The sequence below is a fragment of the Ambystoma mexicanum genome, chromosome 6p, assembly GCF_040938575.1.
Source record: "Ambystoma mexicanum isolate Mex_15411 chromosome 6p, UKY_AmexF1_1, whole genome shotgun sequence".
Taxonomy (NCBI): domain Eukaryota; kingdom Metazoa; phylum Chordata; class Amphibia; order Caudata; family Ambystomatidae; genus Ambystoma; species Ambystoma mexicanum.
This window is the reverse complement of record NC_090935.1, coordinates 193947652-193967647: the sequence shown is the minus strand read 5'-3', so window position 1 is coordinate 193967647 and position 19996 is coordinate 193947652. Positions and strand designations below refer to the sequence as shown.

The window sequence follows — 19996 nt, the reverse complement described above, 5'->3', positions numbered from 1 at the left end:
TTCAATTCTTCCACCCTTCTTCTCCTGTCTCTACTCTTCCTATCTACCTCTCTCCGATCATACTTACTCTCCTTCTCCCTTACTACCCTTCCACACCCACCTGACATTAGGCCCTCTGCCATCATCTTCTCACGACGGGACCTTCGCAACTTTGATCCCTCCCTCTTCATTGACTCCTGCTCTTCTTCTCTTCCCTCTCTCCACGATTTCTCTTTACTATCTGCCAATAATGCTCTATCCTCTCTCTCCTCCTCTATTTCCTCTTCCCTTGATCAACTCTACCCCCTTTCTTTCTTCCATCCAACCCGGAAACCCTCTCGACCATGGCCCACCCCTCAACTTCTCTCTATGCGACGTCTCCTCAGATGTCTTGAGAGACTCTGGCTCAAATCTCCTTCACTTTCCAACAAAACCTCTTATTTTTATACCACTCTCTTTATGACTCTTGTCTGGCCTCAGCTAAACGATCCAACTACTCTAGCCTTCTTCACTCCCAAGCCTCTCACCCTCGCCGCATATTTCAAACTCTCTCACGACTTCTCTCCTCTCCTACCCCTAATCCCTCATCCTCCTCTCCCCTTTCGACTTTGCTAACTTCTTCTCCTCCAAGATTCTTGCCCTTCGGCAAAAAATCAGCTGTTCCTCTTTGCCCACCTCCTCTGCCTCTCCCATCCACCTTCATATCCGTCTTCTCACCTGTTTCCCCCTCTGAAGTCTCCATCCTCCTCTCCAAAGCCCACCCTACATCCGCCCCTACTGACCCTCTCCCATCCCTCCTTATCCCCAAGATCTACCCTATTCTCATCCCCTACCTTACTTCCTTCTTCAACACCTGCCTTTCATCGGCCACCTTCCCCCTCTGCTATCAAACATGCCACTATCATCCCTATTTTGAAGAAACCTTCGGCTGATCCCCTTCTTACCTCTAACTTCCGTCCTACTTCTCTTCTTCCATTCCTCTCTAAGCTGTTAGAGCGCATTGCCTACTCCCAGCTCTCAACCTTTGTCACCAATCTCTCCCTCCTACCCCCCCCCCTCCCAATCCGGCTTCCATCCTAAACACTCTCCTGAAACTGCTCTTACCTATATCCTTAACTCCCTTCTCTCTACTCGACACCCTAAGCAATCCTCAGTCCTCATTCTTCTTGACCTCTCTGCTGCGTTCGACACTGTCGATCAACACTCTCTCCTCCTTTGGATTCACAGGCTCTGTCCTCAACTGGCTATCCTCGTACCTCTCCTCCCGCTCTTTCACTGTTTCCTGGGGTGGCCGGTCCTCTCCATCCCAACCTCTTGAATACGGCGTACCTCAGGGCTCAGTGCCTGGTCCTTTCCTTTTCTCACTCTATACCTCCCTCCTTGCCCCTGTTATCTCCTCGTTTGGCATTTCCCACCATTTCTATGCCGACGACACTCAACTCTTCCTTTCTTTCTCTTCCTTCTCATCCGACCTCCACCTGAAACTCTCTTCCTGCCTTACTTCCATAAAAAACTGGATGTCTTCCCGCTTTCTCTCCCTCAACACTGACACGACTGAAGTCGTCTTTTTCCCCTCCAACTCTCTTCCCCCTTCTTCTCCTCCCCCTTGCATTCATTTCCCTCCCACTAATCTCCCTATCTCTCTCCACGTCCGTAACTTAGGTGTCCACTTTGACTCGTCTCTCTCTTTCTCCCACCATATCTCTCACTTCTCGTGCCTGTCGCTACCACCTCTTCAATAGTCGCAAAATCCACCCTTCTCTCACCTTTCATGCTACTAAACTTCTAATCTCCTCTCTTATCTTCTCTTGCCTCTTCTACTGCTCCTCCTTACTCTTTGGCCTACCTACTTCTCATCTTGATCCTCTCAAGTCTATCTACCACTCTGCTGTCCGTACCCTTTGTCTCCTTACCTCCCGTGACTCTCTCAGATTCCCTCTCCTCCCTTGGATGGCTTCCATTTCACTCTCAACATAAATTTCACTTCCTCTGCCTTGTCTTCAAATCTCTCCATGGACTCGCTCCCCCCTACCTCTCCTCCCTCCTCGCTTTCTACACTCCCTCCCGCTCCCTTCGTTCAGCTGATCATTTCCTTCTGACTGTCCCTCTGTCCCCTTGTGCCCCCTCCTGTTTCCGCTCCTTCCAGCTCCTAGCTCCCCTGCACTGGAACTCCCTACCTCTCTCAATTTGTTCTATTCCTACTTTCTCCTCATTTCGCACCTCCCTTAAATCTCTCCTTCTCCACCCCCTGCCTTGAAACTCCCTCCCCTTCCTGCTCCCCCTCCTTTTATTCTCCTTTCCCTTGATTCCCTCCCTCCACTCCCTACCACCCCTCTCCCACCCCCCTCTCTCCTCCTCCTCCTCCCCTCCTCTCCCCCGCATTCCCATTGCTTTTCTCTCCCTATTCCCTCCAGTCTTATTGCTCTTCTTAATGGTTTGTTAATTGATTGATTAATTCTGTAATTTGCTTCTACCGTTATATTATGTTATGTTCTTTGTATCAAGTTGTTCAATTGTGCAGCGCTTTGGCGTAAAGCATTATATAAACTAATAAATACAAATACAAGTAACTGGCCTTGAATCCATCCTGTGCTTCGCTTACCTCGCCCATCTCTGAAGTTCGACGCAACCTGCAAAGGTAAAGAAACAAGGACAGCATTAATAACAATTCTTACCTGGGCAAGCAGTGAGTCCTGGCAGCACCCTGCACGTTTCTTACCTCGCCCATCTCCAGGTTTCACCGCAACCTGCAAGGGAGAAGGAACAAGGTTAGCATTAGCAAGCAGCGCTTCGATCGCTCATCACTCCGGAACATCACTGCATCCTGTACAAAGAAGACGAAGAGAACACAGGTTAGCAATTAACACCAATAAACAGCGCAACGTTCCACACATCAATAACTCACCATGGTCTTAGCCATCGGCGCGGTAACTCCGAGATTGCAACCATCCCTGTGAAAACAAAAAGAGACATTGTTAGGGAACAGCTTAGTGGAGCAAGACGCCGAGAAGACAGAGAAAATGGAGGGAAAGAAAGAGACAGAATAAAGACGGAAAAGACATTATAACTCACCTCGAAGACAGCAAACAGAGTCGGAGTCACAGCTGCTCTGGACCCGACATTAGGGCACACAGACCAGTGAAGCAACTAGGTCCACGGAATGCCCGCACCAACCATGCGCCCCTGCACAGAGACGCAGGACGGAGAGTTCAACGCACAAAAACGTAAGGTGAGCAATAATCCCAAGGGAGGGGATTTGGACCAGAGGGAGGTTGGAGTCCACCCATCACAGAAGCAGTACCTTAATCCTCCAGTTATAGGCGGTACCCAATGTTTGGCACGTAACCAAGCAGAGAGGGGTCCGGGATAGCGCTTAGACCTCCATCCAGTATCGTGTGGCGCTCCCGTGGATACCAGGTGAGCGTAACAGAAACCTTTAACAATGATTGAATTCTGAACCAAATGAAAAACTTAAACATATCTTCATGCTTATTGAACAATGAATTGAAATAAAGCTTAATAAATAATCAGAACTGTTACCTATGAAGATTACAAATGAATGGAGCTTTAAAAGTTGAATAAAACCATCATGTGCCAAGCCCAAAATTGAACGAAACTTAAATGCAAGTAAAATGTATACATAGTGAACAAAAACCTTGAATTGAAATGAAACCAATATATGGTGAACTTTAAAGTGAACAGAACTTTAACAATACAAGTGAACCCAATATATGAGGCACTCCAGGGTGAGTGGAACTTTGGAGATGAACTTTAACAAGTGAACTAAAGAAAAGCATATTAAGCAACAGAGTGGAAGAAAGTGTCAATAATAAAATAAACCTGGAAAACTGAATGAACTGCAACTCTCAGTCAAGATATTTTTTTTTACAAAGACCAATCATGCACAGAGGGCGCAAGGGTGGCACAGAACATTAAGAAAACTGAAATATACCATTACAACTTTGAGAGTGAAACTTGGGGAAGGGAACCCTGAGGTTTAACCTGGTTATTGACCAGACTCTCACAGTATTTTGTGTTTGGAACTGCATTTTGTAATTTGGGGAAGGGAACCCTTAGTATTGATTAACTCTAGATCATCCTGAACTTTATTCAATCCTGAGACTTTTGTTGGAACTGTTTTATACCTGGGGAAGGGAGCTGAAACACAGGTGTAAGCTGGACGGATTTACAAACTTTATGTTGAACACAGTTTTGTTGGTTGCTGACATCCCTACACATTGTATAGATTAGTTGTGAAGGCAAGTGTAGGTTTTGGACACAGACAGATTCCTAAATTGAACTCTTTGACTCTGACTTTCCCTTAGTCTTGTTTTTGTAGGGAAATCCCACCATAGTACAGGGCCTTTTTCCATCCTTATTTTTAAGTTAATAAACTTTTATTTCTAATTCAGAATCTGTTGTCTGTGTCTTACTCCACGGTGCCTTCACAGCACACAGGAAGCCATGCGTCCCACAGCACACTGGAACCCACGAGTTCCAGCAGGTGCTGGAACCACCATGCAAGGTGGTCAAGTTGACCAGGAAGTGACAATCACCCTCTGGAGGCACAGAAGCCTGCCGGCCCCCGCCCAATGTTCTAAATTTAAAGGGGTAGCTCACATGTACGCTGCCAAAGGTTCTGGGAACCATCCACATGTTGGTGGACGCCCCACAAGGATGGAAGAAAGGGCACATATGAGTATACACAAAATCCATAAAGAGAGACATAATCTCTCTGCATTGGTGTGGACTGATCAGTCTACCCATAAAAATGAAAACAGCAAAGGAAGTAAAGAACATTGGTTTCCTTACCTCCAAAAAACAGATTAGGAGTAAAAAAAAAAAAAAAAAATAAAGTATTCTAGAGATGTTTAGGGGAAGAAAGCAGCAATAAAAACATCTTTTCTAACAGACATCCACACCAGATGACACCAACATACGGACAGGTCACGAACACAACCTGAGCTTGGATCACCACCCAGCTGCTATAAGACATTGTGCATGTTCAAAAAGAATGTGCATGGGCACTTTACTCCCCATGTTTGTGAGTTTGGCTTAAAACTGACCTAGGCGGATGCCTAGGTAATTTTAGTTTTTCTAGAATAGGGAAGGATGTTGGATCTCTGGCCTCGAAGAATAAAGGTTAGACTTGGGAAGGACTTTGATCCTTAAGACTTGGCACGCCCTCACACACTTTGTATCCCTACAAATTCTGTGCATGTTTTATTCAGACATCTCAGAAAGTACTTTATCAATACTTTGTAAGCCATCATCAAACCCAACCTTTGTCCAAGTCTTGACAAAGGGTCTGAAAGTTAACCTGTGTTTCACTGGTCACCACCTGTGACAGTATTTACTGAAGCAAACGTTTACCTTTAGTACGTACATAACATTATTGATCTGGCATATTTTGTCCCTAATCACAAGGCTAGTACATGTCAGGTTCATCAGGCTGATACAGCCTGTGCAGCGGTACACATGCATAGAGCTTTCAGGAGATGTAAGTATACACAAAACAAGTTTTTTATTTACATGTCACTCTTACTTTGTCCATGAGTGAGATAATCTGGAGAATTAGCTGATCTTGCCGCAAATCGTCCCCATGTTTAAAAATTACTGGGTATTTGCCTCCCTCTTCAGTCTTAAAGAAAAGCTTGGCAGGCATGAGAGCACTCTGGAAAATAAAGTGCACAGCATTAAACTTAACACACTGGTGGATTTCCAATGGTTTAAACACACAGACCAAGCCCAAGGGCACTGCCATGAATTCATGCATATTAAAAAAAATGCTAATTCATAAAATCCAGTTCATCTCTTTTTTGCATGAATGCTAAAGGAGGATACAAGTTTAGCACCATGGGGGTGTGCTAAAAAAGCAATTAAGAATCCATGAAAATTTTACTACATCTCACTTTTATACAAACAGTAAACCAGAATGGGATCACACATGGCTAAAAAACATTGGCATACACGATCTCTCTCAAAATCTTTGAGGAGATGACTTACCAGCGAATCCCGGCTACTATTCCTCATGATTCTCTACCTATATTCCTGAACACCAAGAAAGTGCTCCTGGTGTGCTGCTTAAATCTGCCTTCAGGGTACATGATGCTGCTAGTGCAGCTAATGTCACCTCCATTGCTAGGACCTGTTAGGCTAAGTTTGTATACAGTACCCTCTGGGAACACTACAAACAACTCTGACTACAGGCATAGGAAACCCAACCTTTGGTATAAGCTTACACTTCACTGTTTTGGTAGCGTGTTGAGCAGCCAGGATTATCACAAGAGGGGTCAATTTTGAGCTGTAGTGGAGTTACACAGAGATTTACAGTTACAAGTATTCAAATAAACTCTTACACTCAAGGTTTCCTGAATAAACAATTATTAATTTATCAGTCAGTTAGAATAAGCCTTCTTCAGAATGGAGTAATATAATAGCAACACTCAAATACACTTCATGAAATACACACTCTTAATATCTCTAAATCAGTAGATACCCTTTTGGGATGGCCCACAGACAGTACCTACACCCTCAGGTGACTTCAATTGCTAAGGTGCTGGGGACATTAATATAGCACTGTTGCATTTAGGATCATATAGTAATAACTCAAAGGAAAAGGTAATTTAGAACATAAAAGAGACCACAAATATTCTTAAGGAGGCAAATACTTTTGGGTCCCCTCCAGGAAGAGTCATTCAGTACAATAGGCTAGGCCAAAGTCAATGGGCAAAAGTCTTATATAAGATGCAGCACTTCTGGTAGGTAAGTAGAAAAAGTCTTTGCACAATGTGTTAGAGGAGTCTTTGAGGAAAAGAAGAATCAAATGTAGGGCCACAAGCTGATTAGACCTGTGAGTAGTAGAAGATGCATGCAATTCTACAGTAAGAAGTAAGTTCTCTCAGGCTTTTTACAGCAAAGCAGCAGGGCTTCACCGGGCAAATCAACGGTCCAGGAGTTGCAGCAGGAGCCCTCTTCAAGTTCTTCTTTGGTTACTTCATCCAGTGGTCGACTCTGCCTTCCAAGCCAAAAGCCTCGCCTTTTATTGAGTTCTCTCACATCCATTCCAGCCTAGTTGTCAGCCACCTAGCAGGGTAATCACCACTGAGTGCATTTGGGTCTCCTAGGAGACTAAGCACAGGGTGTTTTGGGCACCTCCTTCATTTACTGCTTACCCCAGACACCCTGGAACCAGAGGCGGGCTTCACTCTTGAATCCCGCCAAAGGCAAAGCGAACAATGGGACAAACCTGGTTTGGCACGCAGAGTAAACCTCAAGAAGGACCTTTCCACAAAGAAATGGAGAAAAAAGAAGGCTGGGCCATTTTACAAACATGGCACCCTTCGGTGCTTTATTGCAGCTGTGAATGCAGCCCGCAGTAAATGCACACCATGGTAGTTAAAACGAAACCACTGCCACCAGCCATTCAGTGAGGAAAGGGTAACATAAGACAATGCATTACTTACCGTAAAAGCATTTCTGATGGTTGTATCTTCTTAAATTCACATGCTGTGCATATTCCGACATCCAGTGGTCACTGCGGAGTATTGCATTTTGCTTTTCGTAGTTGAAAAGGGGACGTCGACAAGGCGTGTCTGTAACACTATCCCTATAGTGACGTGCAGTGTACCCACAATCCCTAACGCGTCAAGGTCCCTCTGTTAGTATTTTTTCTGCCCTGAGGGAGCCTATTAGACGTGAGTGAGTACAGAAAAGAGAGATATAGAAGAAAGTCTATGTTCCTTCCATCCGAGCGGGGAGGCATCTAGACAGTAGTGTTTTGTAAAGGTGTGAACAGAACTCCAGGTTGCCGCTTTGCAAATGGACTCAAGAGGGACATTTGCAATGAAAGCTATGGAAGCCCCGGTGCCACGAGTGGAGTGTGCTCTTGGCTTGAGGGGTAGTTCCCTCTTAGCAAGAGTGTAACAGAGAGTGATGCATTGTACAATCCATCTAGAAATAGTGTATTTCGAAACTGCATCTCCTTCTCTTCCTGCTGCCACCGAGACAAAGAACTGATTAGTCTTTCTCAATGGTCTAGTTCTTTCCATATAAAACATCACTGCTCTGCGAACATCCAGTGTATGCAGGCTCTTCTCACCTAAGTTTGAAGGATTTTGAAAGAACGTTGGTCGTTCTATTGACTGGTTGACATGGAATTTAGAGATATATTTTGGTGCAAACCTAGGATGTGTGCGTAGAACCACCTTATCTTTGTGAACTGTCACAAAGGGGTCTAGTACAGAGAGCGCTTGTAGTTCACTTACTCTCCTAATGGAGGTGATAGCTATTAGAAAAGCAGTCTTAAGAGTGAGGTCTTTAAGTGTTTCTTTGTGCATGGGTTCAAAGGGAGACCCCATGAGCCTGGTTAGTACCACATTTAGGTCCCATCCGGGAGCGGGGTTAGCTGTAGGAGGGTGTATCCTCTTCACTCCTTCCATCAAGGATTTAATAACTGGGACTTTCCACCATGACACTTTATGTTGGGAAGTGGTGTATGCGGAAAGTGCAGCTAAATGGACTTTAATAGAGTTAAACACCAAGCCTGAGTCCAGTAGGTGAGTCAGGTACAGAACAATTTGTGTGGGAGAGCAGTCAACTGCTCCTTCCCCTACACCAGATGACAAATCTTTTCCATTTGCTAGTATAACAGTGACGAGTGTTAGGCTTTCTAGCCTCCCTGAGAATGTCCATGCATCTCTGCGGGAGTTGTAAATGTCCAAATTCTATGATCTCAGGAGCCAGGCTGCTAAGTTCATGGTCTGAGGGCATGGATGTAGTGCCCTGCCCTTGTCCTGTGACAGCATGTTATACGGGCAGGGAAGTTCCACTGGAGGGGATAGGGACATCTCCATCAAGTGAGCGAACCAAGGTTGTCTGGCCCACATAGGGGCCACCAGTATCATGGTAACTTGTTCCTGGTGCACTATCTTGTTGAGAAGGGGAGTCGGGGAGAAAAGTGTAAACAAATTTCCCTGACCATGGTATTGATAGACCGTTCCCCTTGGATTGGTTCTGGGGGTACCTGGAGGCGTAATCTTGGCATTGTGAGTTCTCCAGAGTTGCAAACAGGTCTATTTCTGGGAATCCCCATTGTGTGAAGACGATGTCTCTGTGTAACCGCCATTCGTACTCTGAGGGCAGAGGGAAGTCTCTGCTGAGTTAGTCTACTAGCAGATTGAGTTCCCCTGGTACATGTTGTGACAGTAGGAACATGTGTTTGGGAGCCCACTTCCAGATGTTCTGGGACAGCTTGGACAGTCCTGGAGAGTTAGTGGCCCCATGCTTGTTGAGGTAGTACATGGCTGTGGTTCTGTCCGTGAGGACCATCACTTTCTTCCCTTGTAGGTGTGCCTGGAAGGCTTTCAGTGCCTTGAACACAGCTAGTAGCTCCAGTTAATTTATATGCTTGAATGCTACACTCGGAGTCCAGACTCCGTGAGCAATCTGATGGGATAGGCGAGCCCCCCATCCTGTGAGGGATGCGTCTGTGGTCAGAGTGGGTTCCACTGCAGGGGTGGTGAATGCTTTCCCTATTACCAGGTTTTCCTTCGACCACCATCGTAGCGAGAGAAGCAAGGCCTACGAGACCACCACTAGATCATCCCATTGTCCGCTGGCCAGGCACCACTGGCTGTTGAGCCACTCTTGCATTGGGTGCATGCGCAGGCGGTACCAAATAAATACATGATGTCATCATTCCTAGTAAGCGCATTGCTTTGCGTACAATCACCTCTCGACCGGCCACATATTGAGGGATCTGAAAAAGCATGTTTGGGACTTTCTCGTTGGAGGGGAAGACGAGGCCGTCCTTTGTTCGAATTAGAGCCCCTAGGAATTGTTTGATCTGGCTGGGGTCTAAGCTGGACTTCTTCTCGTTGATGGAGAAGCACAGTTGGGACAAAAGGTCTACAGTCTTTTGGGTATTTGCGAAGCATGTTTCGTAAGAATCCCCTGTTATGAGCCAATCGTCGAGGTAAGGGTATACTGGGATGGACAACCAGCGCAGGTGGGCCGCTGCCACTGCCAGTACTTTCGTGAATACTCTTGGCGCTGATGCTATGCCGAAGGGTAGTACTCTGAACTGGTAGTGTTTGCCCTCAATCATGAACCTGATGTATTTCCTGTGCGCTGGCAACATTAAAATATGAAAGTATGCATCTTTCATGTCCAGTGTTGTCATGTAATCTCCCTGAGAAAGCAGGGGGATTACCTCCTGTAGAGTCACCATACGAAACTTTTGAGGTTTGACAAATTTGTTTGCAGGGCGCATATCTAGTACAGGGCGCATAGTTAAGTCCTTTTTGGGTACAAGGAAGTACACTGAATAAATACCTTTGTTACGTGGGATAGAGGCACGGCCTCTATGGCTCCTTTTTCTAGTAGTTGGTCCACTTCTTGAAGAAGGATGGCGAGGTGTTCCGGCGACAAGCGTCGTACCCTTGGGGGTCTGTACGTGGGGGATCTTTTGAACTCTATACAATAGCCGCGGGCTATGGTTGATAGTACCCAGCGGTCTGATGTTATACCCTCCCATGCTGGAAGAAAGGATGTTAACCAGCCCCCGACTGGCGTAGCAAGGGAGGGGACCCGAATCTTTGAGTCATTTGGTGTTGGTGGCTTGGGAACCTCTAGGGGTGGGACCTCTTCCCTCTCAACCTCTTCCCTTGCCACGCCATTGTCCTCTTTGGTTATATTGTCCACTGGTGCCTTGGTTAGAGGACAAGTTACCTGCAGAATATTGCTGCTGCTGTTGTTGTTGTTGCTGCTGCCGTTGGCCTTGAAAAAAACACTTATTGCCATAACCACGTTTGTTGGGAGGCCTTGAAATTTGATCTAGTGTCTTGATAGTGTCAAATTCTTTCTTTGTGGTTTCTAAAGCCTCATCCACCGCTTTACCAAAGAGGTTTGCATCTTCTATAGGTTTGTTAATAAGAGATGCTTGCGTCTCAGGTTTAAAGCCTGAATTAGGCAGCCATACATGGCGTTTCTGCAGGATTCATTGTACTAGGGAACGCCCGGCCGTTTCTGAAGCATCCAGGGTATTCTTGATGATGCTTTGGTTGACTAAAGTCCCTTCAGTCACCGTGGCTAGAAGGCGAGTACGTAGGGGTTCCGGTACCTCCTCAATGTCCTTACGTAGTTTGCTCCATTGTGCATCTGCGTAACTTGCCAGCAAGGAGTTATTGTTGGCAATTCTTGCGGAAAAGGCAGCCGAGGCTGTAATCCTCTTTCCTAGGGCATATCATTTTTTACCCTCTTTATCTGGTGGTGCCTCGCTAGTTGACAGCAGCACCCCTGCTCTCTTCCTGGTATTTGTCACCACTAAGGAGTCCGGTACAGAGTGGCCCCTGATGTATAAAGGGTCCGATGGAGAAGGATTAAACAATTTTTCTATCCTAGGGTTGACCCCTCTGATCAACGCAAGAGTGGATAGTGAAGGAATAATTCTCCTCCTTACTGAGGCGAGGAGGGGAATGGTTTGGCTGACATGGGGTTTCTCCTTAATGATTTTTTCAACAAAGTCGATGTCAGGAGAAGTTTCCCCGGTTTCGATCTCAAAATTCGCTGCTGCCTTACGTAGAAGTGCATTAAAGGTGGCTTGATCTATAGGCGATGTGTTCCTAATAGGCCAGGCTTTTGGAGGGGACAGGTTTATGGCTTCAGGGTCTGAAAACACTGACGGGGACTGCCAGGGCTGTGAGGCCCCTTCTTCTGGGTCTTCTCTGAAGCCCCTATCACCCATATCAGGGTTGTCTTCAAAACCTTCCTCCTGTAGGTTTTCTTCCCCCTCATTGCCTAGGAATTCATCATCCTCCTGAAAGTGGGTGTCCTCTTCAGTGAGGTCATATAAATCTACATTTTCTTGGGGTGGATCAAACAGTCTGGGGTACTTGGCCCTGGGATCCTCCAGAGGTCCCTCTCTTGATCTCTTAGGTGTTGGAAGGTTCTGAGTCTCCATAAACCTGTCCATCCTGTCCATACAGAACTGGAGTCTCTCTAGGGTTTCGTGAGGTACTCCGGAACGGTCAGGGGGAGTAAAGAGAGGGCCTTCCGTTAGGAATCGCTTCGACCTATCCCATAACGTCGAAGAGAGGTCTCCTTCACCTTCAGAAAAGCCTTCCGGTAGGCTAGGAGTTCCTCTCTACGGAGCGGGAGATTCCTGCATTCCTTCTGGTCTTTTCGGCGTCTCCTGGGTCTTATGCCAGGCTCTCGACAACTAAGCTGTCTGTCGAGGGTACCTCTGGCGTCGCCGTTACATGTGTCGCTTGCTCTACGCCAACGGGCGCTCTCTGGCGGTGCGCGTCGTCTGGCGGTTTAGTGGTAGCGCCCTTATCAGGGGTTAGCCCAGTCGCTGGTCGCATATGTGGTTTCGAGGGGGGCTTCAGACTCTTACGGTCTGAGGAGGCCGCCGGTAGGATCTGTGTCTCCGTTGGCGCTAACACCCTCTTCGTCTTCGACGAGGAAGAGCCATGGGTTATGTGTTTATGGGAGTGTTTTCTGTGTGCGTCCTTGTCGCCGGGGTGTTCATCCCCATAAGCAGGGCGTGAGCCAAGCTTGTCGGGGCCGGGGACGGACGACGAGGAGCGTGAACGCTACTTAGAGAGGTCTACGACTTCCGAAACGGACGTCATGTTGTCACATTCCTCGTCACTTTCGGCGGCGGCAGCGGTGGGTGATGAGTCAGACCTAGACATGGCGTAGGCCGCCCACCTTTTCACCCTACAGTCTTTTAAAGACTTCGGCTTAAGTAGCTGACAGGCTGCACAGCCATCTTCTTTGTGGTCGAGAGGCAAGCAACGGTTACACCATTTATGCTTGTCTTTCCAGGCAAACTTGCCTTACAACACGGGCAAAACCTAAAGGGTGTCCTCTCCATAGCTGAGGAACTGATCGCATGTGATAACAACCCCGAGGGAAAAGGAGGGGAAACGGAAAGGCATTCTCAAAGAGAAATAATAATGTCCCACGACCCCACTCTCCCTACTGTATTTGGCAATCGAGGCCAGGCCACTTGTTCGGCGAACGCTGAACATCCTCTTCCGTCGAAGGCACCGCCGTCATAGATCTTGATCGGGGGTGAACAGCTTCGCAGCTACGACGATGAAGGAGGGGTGAAGAAATGAATCATTAAGGGCGACCAAAGGTCAAGTAAAGTTTTTGCAATGTCTATCGAGGAGCTTTGCGTATAGGCGACCAATATCTGGGCGGAAAAAAACAATCTGAGGGACCTCAACGCGTGAGGGATTGTGGGTACACTGCACGTCACTATAGGGATAGTGTTACAGACACGCCTTGACGACGTCCCCTTTTCGACTACGAAAAACAAAATGCAATACTCCGCAGTGACCACTGGATGTCGGACTATGTACAGCATGTGATTCTAAGCAGATTAACAAACATCAGAAAACATGTTACATGAGACGCTAGACAACGGGGATACTAGGTAACCCCTCCAGCACCCTATTGTAAGATAGTGTTTGCTGGGTATAGAAAGTTACAAATGTAAGTAAAGTCAATTTCACTTTACTGTTCTTGGAAATAGTAGTTTAACCAAGAGAAGGTATTCAAACCTTTAGGAAATCTGAAAGAATTCCCTGTGCCACTGCACTGAAGGTGCTGTGTGACACAATGTAAAAGATGATGCCTATGGAGTTTGTCAGACTCTACAACCAAAAGAAACACAGGGTTAAAAAACCACATACAAATACATGAGAATGTGGGAGGGGGAGGGGGTAAAAGGGTCTAACTCTCTCCAGGAGGTTGAAAAAATCAAGTCCTCAAAATCCAGCAAAGTTGCTGGGGGTCTGTAAGGTGGATGGAATTAGCACATTTCTGAGAATTCTCCATAACAGGACCACTGCCCTGCCCTCAACTCCTTACCTTTCCTGACAGCTCCCACCAACGTAGCAGTATGATGATGAAAGAACACTTAATGCCACTGCTTCCTATCTATGACATTCACGTCGTCCTGGTTCCAAACTCCTTAGTCTGGCTCCAGGATCACCCTGACAATACCTCCTGCTTCCTCCTACTAGCATAATTGCACCTGGACAACCTATATAGACGAGACAAAAACAAAACAAATTATCAAATTAAGTTCTCACTATACTTGTGAACATAACTGTCCTGGTGGAGTAAATGTAAAGGAAGAAGATCACTTCTTTGGTTTGATGATGGCCAGAAAACCCCATGTGCCAGGATCAGAATGTAAAAGGCTATTGTCACGATCCTACTCTCCTGCCACCCAGCACTGCTACATGCGTCTCTGCCTTTATTTCCTCGTTTTACCGCTGCAGTTTTGGACTAATCTAATTGCATGTTCCATTCCGGCTTTTGGGTTAAACCAGCAGATGCATTCTGGGAAATGTATGCTGTCCAAAAGGCAGTGGGCTGGAGGAGGCATACTAAATGCATTTGCTTGCAGCAAGCTACTAAGAGCTGCAGAGTGCCTGATTGCATACACCTGTTCCAAGCTACTGCAGGCTAGGCTGCAGAGAGCTGGAGAGCACTTGATTAGAAACCACTGCGGCTACTGCTGCTGCAGGCTACTGAAGCCAGGGCTGGGCTTAATTGAAACACAGCTGCCAGAGTCTGCAATCAGCTCCACCCTGCTGGCCTGCTGGCTGGGAGGGCCTTTATAAGCTCACTTTGAACAGAAGCAGTTGTCAGTCAACTGCTTCCACTGGGAGTTCGTGCTGGTGCTCCTGTTACCAGTTTTTGACCTTTCCTGGCAATCCTCTTGTGGCTTTTTGATTCCTGTTGCTGTTGATGCTTGCAGATCCCTCTCCAGTCTGCTGCAGCCTTCCGCCCTGCTCCTCTGGGCTCCCCCACCTGACGGCTCTGCCGCACTCCGCTGCTTTCCGCCCTGCTCTTCTGGGCTCCCAACTGGTGGCTCTGCCACACTCGCTGCCTTCCGCCCTGCTCCTCTGGGCTCCCACCTGACGGCTCTGTCGTACTCAGCTGTCTTACGCCCTGCTCCTCTGGGCTCCCACCTGACGACTCTGCCATACTCTGGTGCCTTCCGCCCTGATCCTCTGGGCTCCCGCCTGACGGCTCTGCCGCACTCCGCTGCTTTCCGCCCTGCTCCTCTGGGCTCCCGCCTGGTGGCTCTGCCACACTCCGCTGCCTTCCGCCCTGCTCCTCTGGGCTCCCACCTGTACCTTCTGCCCTGCTCCTCTGGGCTCCCGCCTGACGGCTCTGCCGCACTTCGCTACATTCCGCCCTGTTCCTCTGGGCTCCCGTCTGACCACTTTGCCGCACTCCGCTGCCTTCTGCCCTTCTTCTCTGGGCTTCGCTGCCTGGAAGCCTTGCCACACTCCTCTGCCTTCTGCCCTGTTCCTCTGGGCTCCTTGCCTTGCTTCCTGCCTGTTCCAACTTCTGATATCCTATCCTGTCCTGTACCTGGTTATTTCTGTCAACACTGCTTTCTACTTGTATACATCTTGGTCCACTGTGGTGTCTCCACTTGAATCCGTTTTACAGTGTGACCCTGGGTTGGTCTCCATTCAGATCAGCTAAGGGAAGACTTCTGATGCCTTCACCTAGTCCGTTGAAGTCGTACCTGCCTCAGTACATGGTCTTTCAGTTTTACCCTTGCACGGAGTACAACAGTTTCCTCGGCACGCCTAAGTCATGACGTTACTGTATGACTGTTGTTAAGAGTAATCTGCTGGTACCTATCCCAAGGGCTTTCCTTAATCCCTGGAGACCCCTTATCATATTCCAGTACACCCTTATTTCTGATCAATCCAATTTGCCCAGTGTACTTGCTTGTCTTTGCCTTTTCTCTGTCTCTTTGTTTACAGCATGCTCCTGCAGTTCCTGTGAATACCTGTTTCAACTAACAGCGTGGTATGTACCTTTAATCTGTTATATTCTAGCAATGTCTCCGGAATCTCCCTTAATATACTTGCATACAGTCAGAGATAGCCTATGCCCAGTACTCTCAGCCTAGACTTGTGACAGATTGACTGACCCAAAAAGAACATTTTGATTCTTGGGCCAATGCTTGTTCGATCCAAGATGCCTCTGAAGAAAAATAAAAACCCTTGGCGAACCCCTGCATCCTCCAAGCAAACTGCCAGCACCCAGTTACTTGAGACTTTTACCCATAAGGAAGCTACCGTCCTCAGAGAGAATGGGCCTCTGCCCTGTAATCTCCGCCTAGACTTGTGACAGACATCTATATAAATAAGTATGTTGCGAGTGGCCTACACTGCAGCCTGAAACAGCTTTGCAAGAGATGGGAGACCACTGTGAATCTTAACCTACAGAAAAAGGCCTTCCAGCGCAATTACGGTTAAGGCTGTGAGTGGAGAAGACTCTCAGCATCCTTGATATGGTGAATCTTATAGGAGTGGGAGACATGAGCTAGTCATAAGATCATTTATGATTGCCATAAAATATGGGTTAGCCTACGTTTCAGCATAGGCAGCCTTGGTATCATGTAGCATGCAATTGTTGTGTCGTTAATATTGAGAACTAGGTATTATATGTACAGTGTTACTGTTTTTGAAGAAATTCCTTTGGGGCAGGGAAGTTTGTCGCACTGAAATTACCTCATTTGTCTATCTGGCGAATACTGCACTTCAAACCCTGTCTGTGCTAGTAGTGTTACTCCTACAGTGACTGCTTGGAACAAGAATTTCTTGGTTCTGATTTTTCAATACGAATTACAGTTCCGCTGGCGCTGGTCTACACTTCTTAATTAGATCTTTGTTCAATGCTGGTGCAGAGCATGGTTTTTCCAAATGTCTAATATTGGTTTCTTTAGTAGCTGCTTGAAAATGCAGCACCAGCTCTTTAGGATCAGCCTTTGTCAAGTATGTCTTAAGATCATACTATGTGACCGGCCAGGCAGGTGGAGCGCTATCTTTTTGCCATTACCTGTCTCTATGTGACAATCAGGTGAGCATTTGGATTCGACTGCATTAAATCATTTCCAGGGAGGTGACAAGGCCACTTAGATCCTTTAAGTTATTTGCTAGATCTGCTCTTTGTCTCTCCTCTGGCAATAATTCTTTGGGGCGGTTTGATTATATTCCTTGTAGAGATTCAAACCCAAAGGGTATCTGGTCCCCATCGTCATCAAAGACTGAATGAAAGGATATGAATTCAGATTTCAAATAGTAGCTGTAGGTCTGTTTTAAATGTACTTTATGGTTTTTGCACCAAATAAAACCTTCCACCTCACTCCATCCCCTCTGGTCCCCCATACCTCTATGTGTTTCAGTAGAATAGTGGGTTTCATTAAACATACTGGGACAAGGAACAGTGAAGTTTACCGAGGTAAACTACAAATCGCCACTGACACAAGGAAGATGGAACAAGGAGGCAAACGCCCACAGCGGAACCAACACGCACGGTACAGTTTATAAAAAGCAGCTTCAATCATAAAATGTTAAGAATGACCTGATAGAGCGTCAAGCCAGCCATGGAGGAGCGAGGAACGAGACGCTGGTCCTGTGGCTAGGGACCCGTGGGCTAGAAGCAGAGGACGCTGTCAAATGAGAGAAGCAACTTGCCAATAGGTCTAAGCAGCAGCGACATGGCTGGTGGCAGAGAAAGGACGCCAACCCAGCAAAAGCGAACCAGGAATGTGAACACGCACAGCCAACGACTTGAGGGAGTCTAAAGCCAATGAGCTGCTTGAGACAGAGCGCCATGCGCGGCAGTGACATGGAAGCCCCGGCCTGCCTTCAGGAGAGGCCGGAGACCGTACCCAGAGTTACTGAAGGTAGGGAAAGGATTGGACTGGTTGTTGGGGCACAAAGGGAGCTAAATGGAGTAAAGAGTTACATGTGCACATCCCGGGAAGCAAAGGAGGATAACAGTGGCATTTTACCATTTGATATGAACTTTGTGAATCATATAATTACATCCCGAGAAGCAAAAGGGGATAACAGAGGCATTATACAATCTGATACGAACTTTGTGAATCACATAAATATATCCTGAGAAGCAGAAGGGGATAACAGAGGAATTATACAGTTTGATACGAACTTTGTTAAAAAGCCTATATCGAACAGTACCTGGCAGGAGAGTGCACCAGGTCCAGTCAAGTGCGCATCATGTGAAATAGGGACAGGGGTCCCTCAGAAACAGAAGATCAGGGTCTGGGACCACATTTGAAAATGGGGAAGAAAATGGGAAAGCCCCACCAGTGCAAATAAGGGTCTGGGACCCATAAAGAAATGGGCAATGACTGCCAGAGATGTATACACAGGTATGGACCCACACTAGTAGAAAGACATGTATAATCAATGGGCTGGAGCTCACAGTCAAATCAGGTAGAGCCTGAGAAAGTATAAAAAGGAGCTACTCCGGGAACCTGCCCCTCGAACTTTAGGAAGTAGGTCGCGGAAGGTCTTGAATCGCTGGGTCAACTCTTTGAGGAGGGCCTGCCACGCTCCTTTGAGCAATGCAAAGCAGCATTCCAATTGGCAGAAACAGAAAGGTTTGCCTATGCACAACTCCGGCACTGGTGCTCCCATCCGCCGACCCGATTAGCAGCGCAGCGCGCTCTCAGTCCCCTTGAACTCATCTTAAAAGACCTAACGTCACGAGGGAGAATCTCTACCCTATACAAGCTGCTGCAGGAAGACACTCTCACCACTAGGGCCCTCTATATGTCACAGTCGGAGGCAGACGTGGGGCATCCCATAGAGGTGCAGACCTGGGTAGACATCTGGCTGAGGACGCACTCATCCTATTTTTGCATCACCAACCGGGAGTGCTCTCACAAGTTGCTCCTAAGATGGTACTATCCCCCGCTCCGCTTGCACCACTTTCACCGGGCCATGGACCCCTTATGTTGGCACCGTTGTGGTCTCCCAGGGTCCTACTTACACATGTGGTGGACGTGTCCAGTGGTGAGGGAGCTTTGGTCCCAATGCAGGGCTACAATAAAAGATATCACTCAGGCGGTGATCCCGCCAGAGCCCGAAGCCGTGCTCCTGGGAGCCCCAATCCCAGGCACCTACCCGAGAACCGGCAGAAGGGCAGCCCTCCTGGCACAACTTTTGCTGGCTGCAAAAATCACAGTGACGCGCACCTGGAAGTCCGCCGACGGCCCCCTGATGACCCTTTGATGGCTAAAACTTTGTGATATCCTGATAGCAGAGAAAATTAATGCAGCCAAAGCTGGCCTCCTTCAGCGCTTCTCGGACATTTGGGCCGCTTTCCTAGACTATGACCAGAACTTCCCGGTGCAAACCTACAAACCACGGCTGGCTGTAAGGGCCCTTCCGTCAGATGATAATCGATTGGCGCCTGCCCGAGCCCAACTGCACCTGATCCTAGGGGCAGGGGGTGGGGAGGAGTAATGCAGGAATTGCTCATAATTTGATCTGGAGGTAATGCTTTCCCTATTGTCTGACAGTATTGGCATCAGTGTGCTGGTTTAAAATAAACATATTAAAATATATATATATATGGGATACATTACTCACCGTAGTCGTATTTCTGATGCTTGTATCTGCTTAGATTCACATGCTGTGCATAGGCCGACATCTAGTGGAAGCTGCGGAGTATTACAGTTTGTTTTTCAAAACTCGAAAAGGGGCGTCGACACAGGGCGTGCCAGTAATACTATCCCTAGTGTGACGTCCACTGTACCCATGATCCCTCACTCGTGTAGGACCCTCAGATTGAATTTTTTCTGACATGAGGTAGCATGAGCAGAAGCGTGAGTACAGATGATCCAAGCAGATATAAAGAGAGGTAAGACTACAAGCATCCATGCACCTTCTCTCAGAGGGGAGGAAGGGTGGGTCGCATGTGAATCTAAGCAGATACAAGCATCAGAAATACGATTACGGTGAGTGATGGATCCCTTCTGAGGCTTGTGGAATCTGCTTAGATCACATGCTGTGCATAGATTAGCAAGCAGTACCTGAAGAAGGAGGTGGGATGTGAGAAGGGTCATGAGCAAATAAATGTCTTAGGACTGCCTGTACCACTTGGGTATCTGTCTTGGAATGGGTGTCAATGCAGTAGTGCTGAGTAAAAGTGT

The 19996-nt window shown here is 47.3% G+C and overlaps 1 protein-coding gene across 2 annotated transcripts in view; it reads right to left on the bottom strand.

The window, feature by feature from the left end:
* The window catches only part of PIK3C3 (phosphatidylinositol 3-kinase catalytic subunit type 3), a 1987152-nt gene that overhangs the window by 686333 nt on the left and 1280823 nt on the right, over positions 1–19996 (bottom strand). For both annotated transcript variants that reach the window (XM_069626883.1, XM_069626882.1), the window contains exon 17: positions 5525–5653. In XM_069626883.1, coding sequence (XP_069482984.1) covers positions 5525–5653 — 129 coding nt within the window. The remainder of the gene's footprint in view (positions 1–5524; positions 5654–19996) is intronic.